This window comes from Sylvia atricapilla, chromosome Z (genome assembly GCF_009819655.1).
Source record: "Sylvia atricapilla isolate bSylAtr1 chromosome Z, bSylAtr1.pri, whole genome shotgun sequence".
NCBI lineage: Eukaryota > Metazoa > Chordata > Aves > Passeriformes > Sylviidae > Sylvia > Sylvia atricapilla.
In genome coordinates, this window is record NC_089174.1 from 10,551,416 (window position 1) to 10,562,368 (window position 10,953).

At 49.1% G+C, this 10,953-nt stretch overlaps 1 protein-coding gene across 2 annotated transcripts; it reads right to left on the reverse strand.

The window, feature by feature from the left end:
* Positions 1-395: 395 nt before the first annotated feature.
* Positions 396-10,816, reverse strand: NKRF (NFKB repressing factor). Of its 2 annotated transcripts, none has more exons than XM_066338703.1 (3): positions 10,469-10,816; positions 5,336-5,457; positions 396-3,260 (listed from the first exon to the last, which is right to left on the reverse strand). In XM_066338703.1, exons 1-3 carry the CDS (start codon positions 10,669-10,671, stop codon positions 1,255-1,257), a joined length of 2,331 nt encoding a protein of 776 aa, XP_066194800.1. In that variant the 5' UTR covers positions 10,672-10,816; the 3' UTR covers positions 396-1,254. The 2 variants fall into 2 exon arrangements, with proteins under 2 accessions (XP_066194800.1, XP_066194801.1); XM_066338704.1 differs by lacking the exon at positions 10,469-10,816 and adding an exon at positions 6,298-7,802.
* Between the last annotated feature and the right edge of the window lie 137 nt (positions 10,817-10,953).

Consider the following 10,953-nt stretch of genomic DNA (forward strand, 5'->3'; position numbering starts at 1 on the left):
ACACTGCCTTAGGACTGGCTTAGCAGTACAGGATCATGTGCAGACCCCACTGCTGACAGAATAACCAGCATCTCTAGGCATGCCTCACTCCTGGATCTTTCAAAGGTCAACTGCTATCCTCTAAGCTTCCCGAGCATGAAGAGAGTGTTCTCCAAGGCTCACAGAGCCCTCTGTGCTGAAACCCTGTCCACAGAGCAGTGCAGATGGAGGTCAGAGGCTGCTTCCCGGTAAAGGAGGGAAGCACTCCAGCCTCCCAGTGGCAGGAGCTGGCCCTGGAGAGCTTCCACACTCACACATGGTCAGAGCAAACCCAGAAGTTTCCTGGGGAATCACCTTCACCAGATACAAGCACTGGTACAGGGATGGAGCAGAGAAATAACCAGGCACAGATTCGGTTTTGTTCAGGATTAAAGAGCTGATATTCCAAGTAAAAAAATAAGTTATATAACAGTCCCCACAAGCTACATGAGCATCTTTGAGCGTGGGCTCTGCATTTACCTCCAGTTTTTATATTTCACACTTCACCATGGTATCTGCACATGCCAACTGTTCTCCAAGGTAGAAACACGCCGGAATCCTCTCAGTCCCATTCGCTGGCAATGAAGGCGCCTTCAGTGGTTCTCAGAATGGGAGACTTGAGCTAGAAATCTATGAATAAAACTACCACTAAACTGGTTAAGGTTTACATACTGTACATACACACACAGCAGAGACAAGACCTCAATATATGTATTTCTGAAAAATAATCAAATTTTCACACTTTCTTTAATACAAAGTGTGACAAACCCTTATTTTTTCCAGAAATAAATCTTTATTTTTGTTGTCATTAATACCAATTTTACATACAAGTTTATGCCCCCAGACTGCATTTCCTTTGCTTTTTAGATTTTTTTTTAAAAAGGCTTTTTTTTTCCTTCCTTGCTCAAGAAGAATAAGGGACCTATAATTTTAAATTATGTCAAATTCCTTCTCGTTGGGCATGTGTGTTTCCTATTACAAAACTATTAAAATGTGAAGGAACAAGTAATATCAAAGACACATACAGTAACAGCACTACTGCTTTTGGGTTGTGCTAATGTGCTTGAACAGAATTTGGTCGGTCCTATACACCTAACAACATTTTAGAAATTATATTGCCAAAGTAAAAGTCATTAAGTTGTTAACGTCATTATTACCCACAAGAAAAATGCAGCATCTCTTTCTTTAGTCGAGTGTCCAGGAAATTCAGTTTCTGCTCAAAGGGGACACCTCACCTCAGTTTGCTTGAGGCATGATAAGCTCATAATGCCCAACGTGGCCTTCCTGCTTCAGCTGATCTAACAGATCTTCTTTGCGCCGCTTCCTGCTCACCACCAAGTATCTGTTGTGTCCCTGCCCATGGGATTTACTTTTAAGACCGTATTTTTGAGCAATTTGATGTATCTGCTTCCGCTCATCCATGGTCAGTTCTCTAGAGAAAGTCAAGTCAATGTGACTGTCTGAGCGTGCATAGTTTCGAATGATCTCTTCAATATCTCTCTTAGCGATTCTGTTCACTCGTTCTACATCAAGCCCAAGTCCTTCCCTTTTGAACTGCTCCTTTACTGAAATAGGCTCCCTAATTCCTTCACCATCTTTCCCTAGGCCACCGCCTGTCCAGCCCATTTTTCTTAAAATTTGGTTCCCAATGTTGTCTTCTTTGATCTTCTGTTTGAAAGCCTCTTCTGCTGATCGACCCCGAATCTCATTTCTAGAGATGACGTCTTCAACAGTGCCTTTCTTCAGGTTATTAACAACAGTTGGCTGAGTCTTTTTGAGGATTTTCACGGCTTCCTCTGCCGCCTCATGCTTGACAGATTTCTTCACTCCAACTGCTTCTGCAATGAATTCATCTTCAAGCATCACCTTGCATTTCCATCGCATGCCTGTCATCCTCTCAAAGACGTACTCCACCGTCATCTTGTTGAACTGGGCGGTGTCGTTCAGGGTACACACCGGGTTACTGGAGTTCTCATAGATCACCAGGTCCTTCAGGTCCTTCTTCCTCCCGGAGCCCCGTGATGAGCAGCCCACTTTCTGCACCTGGGTCACTTTCAGGGATGCTATATTTGACTGCATCTTCTGAAGGATTTTCAGTGCCTCCTCAGCTGCTGCGTGCTTGCTGGTCTTTTTTGTGCCAAATCCCTCGGCCAGACAGTGATCTTGGAGATACACCTGACAACGCCACGAGCGGTTGGGCATTAATTCATATTTATATTCAACAGACATTTTGTTATATGAGGCAGAATTGTTAAGAATTCCTATTGCATCACTGGCATTCTCTGTGAGGACAAAACTAGTCCAGTCTTTATTGGTATTTGTGGAACCTTTCGTGGATTCAGTACCAGGCTGCATTGGGACACAGTCCCTGTTGGCAACTACGAACTCCTCATGAGGTTTGAGAGCAGGAGGGAAATCTGGACGGCACACGCCTGCCTCACACACCACCAGATCCTCGTGGTAGGTGTGCTTGAACTTCCGCTGAACAACTCGAACTTCCACGGATTTCTTCAGCAGCTTCACTGCCTGCTCCGCGGCTCGATCCCGAGATCCATTCTTGCTGCCAGCATAGCCAGTGGCCAGGTAGACATTCTGACATCGCACCTCACATGCAAAGCCATCTGTCAGGAGCTTCTTGCTCTTGGGGAGGTCTGCAGGGGCGATCTCTTTCAGAGGAACATAAATATATTCAGGATTTGTCTTGCATGCCTGAATTGAACGTGTCAAAAGATACGTGAAGTTAATTTTATCCGTCCCAGTGTTTGCATCTGGATTAGTAAGATTTTTCCAGACAGCTGCTGACAGTTTCTCCATAAAGCTCTGCTTCAGCATTATTGCTGACGGAGGGAAAGTTTCTGATGCAGACGGGGCAGTTGAAGGAGAAACAGAAACCTGCAAGGCGCTGCTTGTGGTAGAGTCCACACTATTCACAGCCTTCTTGGCTGCTGCTGCTGCTGCTGCTGCTGCTGCTGGGCCTGCAAAGCCAAGCCCAGCTGAGCTGGAGAGCTGGGGATCCATATCTCGTGCATTCACAAAAGAATTTGTACAGTTTTGAGCTGGCTGTGCCATGCTGTTTGTATTTGCCTCCTGGTTCACCTCCTGCATGCGGTTATCCAGAGAATTGTCCTTCTTCCCATCCTTCTCAGCACTGGTGACAAAATGTATGGGCTCAAAGCGTGGTCGCACTCGGAACCTGGGCACCACCTTTTTAGGTGGCTCAGGAATCTCTGCTGGCTCTGGACCTATGAGATGGAAAAAAATTGCACAATTACCAATATGTGCTGTGACAGGAAGACAGTGTTTCCAGAAAGTAATCTTCAGGAGGAGCCTGCAGGCTCTGAACACAGGGTTTGCATTCCTTAGCCAAAACCCAGAAGGTTTTCTTCCAAAAGACATTTACAGTTCATCAAAGACAAGCAGTCATTCTTGTGCAGATCACTACAGTGGTATTTCCACCTTCACAGCTACCACACAAAAATCTCTACATATTTAGTCACACGATTCTGCCTTCCAACATTGCCCACTGACTCATCTGGTAATTTCTGAAGTTAATTCCTTCAAATCTACTAAAATAAATAAAATTATGCCCAACAAGACAGAACACGAGAGCAGGACTAGAGCCTCAGCTCTGACTCTGCTGCAGGACTGCAGGATCAAGTCAGATAAACGACTTTATCATCAGATCTTCTCACTTGAGGAGAGAAGGAACACAGTGGTAGCAAATCCTCCCTTCCAAAACACACAGGGCAGTTACTGATTCAATAGAAGCACATTTTCTTTCAGTGTATGTAATTACTTTGGGCTAAAGGGCAGCAAACATGAAGAAACCTGCTCGAGCTTCAAGGGACAGCTGTAGCGACTGAGGGTCCCATCACTGACAAACCTCTTGTTTCTTCTCCAGAAGAAATGCAAATGAGACAGACTATCCTGGTGTGCACAGCTACTGCAGAAAGGGAGAATCAAATAGCTGACAAGCAAATATGTTACATCTAGGAGATAGTTACACAAGACTTCTGTGGAAGATTCAGCACCCGCATGCTGATGTGGTACATGTGTGTAATTTCATCAGAGGAGCAAAAGGCCAGCTCAGTGCTGGGAAATGCTGCCTAATCCAGTGCCAATGCTGTAGGTCAGGCTGTCTAGACATCAACCACCACAGCACAGGTACCACCACCCACCTTGCTGCAGGTGAAAACAACACCTGCCCACAGCATAAACAGCCCTTCCTTCATAATGAAATCAGGTGACAAAACTCTTAGCATTAAATCCTTCGCCCATCAGTTTTGGTGAATTATGGCAAGGTTTGCATTCCTTCCTCTGTCTGGTTTTGATGGTTGCACTGCAGCAGCACCTAAAGGACTCCTGCCAGCAGAACAGCTCATTATGGCGTCTGTGCAACAAGCCCTGGAGAACCCTCAGGGCTGCTGCCTGTGACAGACAAATCACGGGAGAAGAGCAGTATCTCCTCAGCTTTGCAGCTGGCCCATGGAAGCACAAAAAGATTGCTAGCTGTCAAAATAAGGGAAGCAACTTAGGCAGAGCTAGAAATTATATCCAAGCCCAGAGGAGTCGTGTGCTGTCTGACCATTTGTGCCTCACACAGTCACTCTGCTGACTAACACAGGGGCCTGCCTGCACCCAGGCACAATTCCCATCCCTCTCCTGAGGGAGGGCAGGCAGCTCTGAAGCTGCCATGGAGAAACCAGCAGACAGAGCTATCAAACAGCCAGTCCTCTCTGCCTCCTGCGTTTTCTCCACTGAAAAAGCTACAGCTGGAACACTGATGCCTAAGACCATGGGACTTGGCTGACATATACAGCATCCTTCCAGAACCAGCAGAACCAGCAGGGAGGGAAAAAAAGCCCCAAAAACTACACATCATGTCTACTCTCCATCCCCTCAAAGCTCCAGCCAGGCTGTAACTCAAAATCAATGAGCTGAACTCTACATCTCTATGTACATGTACAATCCTTCCTTGGGTGAGAACATCACCCCTCACCACAGCAGACAAAGCCAGACAGGTATTCAATTCCAGACACCATCCCTAGGGGAAACCAATTACCTGATAACTGAAATGAAAAATAATAAAATGGTGTTTTCTTAAGCAAAGACAGAATTCTGTGTGAATCATGCACATGGCAGAGGAGGGGGGAGCCGCTCCGCAGTCAGGCAGAGCACACCACAAGCACTTCCCTCCAGTTTGTTGCACTGTCTGTCCCAGAGGCAGCCCCATGGCACACTGGTGTCCCCACGCTCCCAGTGATGCCCACCCAACAAGGACAGGGAAGGGGTCATTGTCACAGGCAGATGTACTCACTGTCTGATGGAGAGCGGTATCTCTTCAGGTTCTTGTTGGGCACCAACTCGTATGACCTCGTTTCCCCAATGTCGATGCCTTCAGCCATCTTGAGAACCTTCTCCATGACCTGCACACCGTATCTGTGTGGGTTCAACAGCAGAACACCTCAGAGCTGGCCCATGGGGCAGCACACATGCACACACAAGCCTTTATCATGTAAAACAAGAACTAAAGCTGCCTGAGACACAGCAACAGGTGCAAGGGAGATGCTCCTCTGATCCTGCTGGAGCCGAGCACTGACCACTGTCCCTGTGCCACAGCTGGTCTGGCACGGGCACACAGTCACACACCAGCTGACCTGGCTCTGCATGAACCCACTTCTGATTAAACCATGCAGCCACCACACTGATAGTATTCTAAACACTAATTTCAATACACTATCTGACAAAATCCAGTATTTAGCAGAGCTGCCAGGAGCACTAATGAACACTGGGGTGTGAAGGAGGAGCAGCAGCTTCAGTGAATCAAACACAGGAGCTCAGACTGGAGTCCTGTGTGGGGCAGCAGCCAGAGCTTGCATGTCACTAGCACTGGAACTGCCATGTCACTGAACTCAGCCTTCACTGACCACTGACCTTAAAAAGCCAAACTGAAGTCTACCAGGGTGCTGAAACCAAAATGTTTCAGGTTCTTGAAGCACAAGAGAGGTGAGGTGGCTGTGACAAGCTCTGAGCAAACCCTGACCCTACTCCAGCACCCACAGTTCCACACAGGCACATCCCTCTATGCCTTACAGCCCCCACCAGCTCAGTTTTCCATTGCTCTGGGGATCGATCACATGATTTCAAGCCATTTGCACACTGAGGCTAAACAGGAAAAACTCAAACATTTCTATCCAAAGAGAGCCTACAAATATAGCCTGACACCACCCTCTGAAAGCTTCACACCACATTCAGAAAGGAGGAAGAACAATGCTGCACCTATTCCACGGTGCTGGAGTCCAGGGCATTCCTCTGGGCACCCTGGGAGGCCATACACCTCAGCAAAGAGGTGTGGGACTCGAGCAAGAGGGTCTTGCATCTGTACAGGGGAGTCTTGGAGCTGTACACAGGCATAATAGACCCTGGCACAGAGCCCAGGAGAACACTGCCTTTGACTTCAGTCCATGGGAACAGCTTCCAACATTGAGAGAAGAATTACAAACGATGAAGATGTGAAAACAGTAGTTTAGCTTAGTATAGGACGAAAAATTATGCAGTTTTGAGTTTTTAGAATGTAAGTATATGGGGGACAAGATGGAGGATTTAGGGTGCTGCCCTTAGTTCTTCCTTCTTCTCCCCTGGCCTCCATCTTCTGGTGACGGTGGCACGAAGTAGTTTAAGGGGATTGGGTCAGAGTAGACATGACCCCTTAAGTACAGGTGATAGCTATGGGAACATTACTGTAAACAAGTGACACGTAGTTTCTGTATAAAGAGGCTGCGATGTCCCACTGCGAGGGGAGATCCCTCATGTCCCAGCTGCTGTTCAGATCTTGGCTGGGCACGGAGAACACTGTGAGATATGAAATAATAAACAACACAAGAAATCAAGAAAACAAGACCTTAAAGACTCCACTTCTTTCTTGTGACCTGGCTCAAGACTTTCAGAGGTAAAAAACTCTTACCCACCTTAATCAAGGGTGAAGAAACCCAACCCAAGACATGGTATGCTCACCTTCCAAAGTCAGAAAGTATCAGGGCACTGCCCACAGACAGCCGCTCATAACTGTCCCAAAAGCCAGGGCTGCAGAGACTTGCACTAGCTTCTAAATACTGCTGCTCCAAGAGTTCTGGAAACTTACTCAAGCGCCATTCAAGAAAGGCTTTTCCTGATTTAGAGGGCCATGCAGAAATTAGATCCATATAAATTTCTGGGTGAGAACTCTGACCACAGACTACTGCAGTCCCTGCTTCAGCAGCATAGCTCAGCCTCAGTGGAGGCACTGGAACCAGGAATGGGACAAAAATTCCAGGAAGGATCAAAGGGAGATGAGATAGTGGTGATACCCTGTTGGGGGTTAGGGTTTTTCCTTTTGTTTCTTTCTCTCATGGAATTTTGTCCCATCTGTTGCTAAGAGAAAATAAAGACCAGTACTTAAGAGAGACTAAAGAAATGGTGGGTGAAGTGTGCAGCTTACTACTCTCTTACCATGAGGGTTTCCTCCTTGGAAGGGCAAAGATACCATGAGATTTTGGCTGGGCTCAGCTTCTCTCCCTCTCTCGCTGTTGGCATCGGAGGACAGTCAAGCTGTTGCTTACTATGGGGAGAACCCGCTGCCACTGCCACAGCCCAGCCCTGTACTGCTTTTCCTACCGTGGGTGAGCCTTTGCTCCTAAGAGCAGCCACTGAACTGGGACCTTATTCACGCCATACCTCACTGGAAAGGACCCTCACCGTCTACTTGAGCACCTCAGGGTAAAAAACCTGGGAGCCCAAACTCCCTTTCCTGAGGGTGCATGTCCTGGCTGCCTGCGGCAGCTGCTTGCAGAAACCCGGGGGTTTCTGCCTGGGGCTTTTTCGCTACACTTTAGCCGTGTAGTCCCGGTACACCCTAGAGCTGAGCAGCTTCTGTTACATTTTGTTTTCCACCGGGGGACTCCCGGCAGGACCCTGCCCGGCCCTGCCCCGCAGAGGAAGGTGCCGCAGCCCAGAGCGGCTGTCCCGGGGTTTGTTCTGTCCCGGAGTTTGTTCTGTCCCTCGGCGCTGCCGCTGCTGGTGATTGTTCACCTTGTTTTACACGTACAGGCCAGTAAAGAGCTGCTGTTCCTTCCCCCATATCTTGGCCTGAAAGCCCCTTAATTTCAAAGTTAAAATAATTTGGAAGGGAGTGGGTCATTCATGTTTTCCATTCCAAGGGAGGTTCCCACCTTCGCTGGCAGACACCTTGTCCTTCAGACCAAGGCATACCCTCATCCTCTTGCAGCCAGAGGGGAAAGGAGTGGGAATCTGTTTCTCTCTCTGGCTTACAGGGGACAAGATGACATTAGCTGTGATGGATAATGTCCCTTTCCAACAGAGTGCAAGAACACTGTCAGATTTGACACCTGTCATTCTACACAAAAGATGAAGACTTTAGGGCTCATATTTCTGCTGGGGACGGGGAGGAGATCAATCAGTCTCGACATGTGTTTGTCTAATCTGTCCAGAGGAACCCAGTGCCTCCAGCACCTGAAGTCTTCCTGCTGTGACTTTAATAAGCTATCCCTTACGCTGATCCCTGTAGCTCTGAAGCATAATGCTTTCCTGCAACACTATCCCATTCTCAGCCACCTTTGACATATCCGGGAATAGGAGCACCTTCTGTCATCCATGCCTAAACTAAATGAAGCCTTTTTTTAACTCCTTCCTCACAGACCATGTTTTCTAAGCCTTCTGGATGCTCTCCACATCCTCTCCCAGCAGAACAGTCACTCAGATTTCATAGCAAAGACCCTGATCTGCTCTTCACAGAATGGCAGAGGAGTCTGAGTTGGAAGAGAACCACAAGGAGCATCGAGTCCAAGTCTTGACTGAATGGCCCATACGGGGATTGAACCCACAACACTGTCATTATCAGCACCCTGCTCTAACCAGTTGACTACTCTGAAAAACAAGTTGTCCTCAGCTGGCAAGGAATCAGCTTTAGGAAAACAAAACAAAGCCCCAAAGCAAACACTAGTCAACAAACTGAAGCGAAAGCAACAAAAAACTCTCAAACTTTGAAGCAATTTACTTGATATATCAACAACAGCTCTTCCCAAACAGCAAAAGGCAGCTCCAGGGAATGCTGAGGATCTCTTCTTCCCCCAAGGAACTGCAAAGCTAGAATTCTTCTAACAGTACAGTATGCTCCCGTACACTGCTCCCAGCCAGGCACGCCAGCTCTGGGAAAACATCTTCACTTATAATGGCTCCAGACTGCATCCTGCCCAAATCTCATCTCCCCTGAGAGCTGCAGGTGAAGGAGACCATCACAAAAAGCATGTGTACCGACTGGCTTAAACTGCATCAGTTTTGGGGATTTGGAACCTCTGGTATTAGAAGTGAACACAGCTGTTCACTTCTATTACCAGCTCCCTGTAACTGTTTATTGCACCATTCCCAAAATCCTTGGCACAGAGAAAGTACCCCATTAGGACAGCACACAAACACATTAAGATGGACCACACAGACTGCATATGAAGAAGACATTCTCAAACTAAACATATAGCTCAAGCTTTAGAATTTGAAACTATTTCAAATCTATGTTAAATTTTGGTGCTTGCAGAGCAGAAAAGTTTAGTACTTGACCCAGGGGAAAAAAAAAAACAGAAAAGGAATCAGGCAGATCTGTATTTTGCTCCACAGAGATGACACAAAGTATTCCCCCACAAGAATGCGGGATGGAACATTATTAGAAGTCCATTTATGTGCTATCAATGCTCAAAAGCTCCTCTGTCACTGCACTGTTTGCAGAAGTTGGTCATTAAGCAGCTGCTTCCATCCTTCCAGCCAGATAAAAACAATTCCATCATCAAAGGCGTCAGTCGAACGTAGGTGACGTTTCTGCAGACCTCCACAACCTGGCTATGGACAGTACGGCTGGATGAAAGCAACCCCCTTCCATTCTCCACGCCTATTTCTCCCAGAAAAGGTGAGCGTTCAGGGGACTGTACAGGCTGCGTTGTGCTCAGAGGGAAACTCTCTCCTCATTTAAATGACACAGCACAGCACCGCAAGCTTAACGACTCCTGGGGGCGGGACATCAAGAACTACTTGCAAAACACACATAAACTTTTCCAGAAGCTTGTTCCCCTAAACGTACGAACAAAACACCGGCATATTCGAGCAAACCAAACTGGCCACGGACAGAAGTTCTCTCCCATCAGCCCCCTTCATCCCAGCTCTTCCGTGGCTACTTTCCAAAACGCATCTGGGGCCGAGATTCGGCAATGATGGGAGTCTGCGCCCCTTCTTCCCGCGGGCGCTCCAGTCTCGGCTTCAAACTTCCACCCAGGCTCCTGTCCGCAGCACGGGTCGTCCTGCTGAGCCCCCGACCCCGCCGTCCTGCGGGGTACCCCGGCTGACAGCGAGCGCCGGGCCCGGGGAGCCGAGAGACCGCCCGCCGCCCGGTGTGTCCCTCGGACCTCACCTGCAGCCCATGAAGACGTGGTTGGTCCAGAGCACGGAGAGCGCCAGCAGCTGGTCGATGGCGGCGCCGGGATACGCAGCGAGGTGGCGGAGGATGAAGCGGCGGCGCAGCGCCCATTGCCGGTCGGTCTCGTTGTACTGCCGCCACTGCTCCAGCACAGGCTCGGGCACCGCCTCCGGCTGCGGCTCTGCCGGCGGCGGCATGGTGGGCAAAGGCCGCGGGGCCGAACCCCGCCGGGGTCGCGGACTCGCCGGGCCCAGGCGCGTACGGCGGGACCAGGCCCCACGTGTGGACCAGGCCGCGGCTCGCTGCGGGCCACCGGGACGCGCCGGCCCGGCCCAGCCTCAGCTTCTCCGTCACCGGCCCACCCCGGCCCCGCTCCCCGGCGTCCCCGGCCCCGCTCCCCGGCGTCCCCGCCCCGCAGGTGCCGTCGCGGTGCCGGTTCCGCTCCCGTCACTCGAGCGGGGCCGAACGGCGCGGCCCGG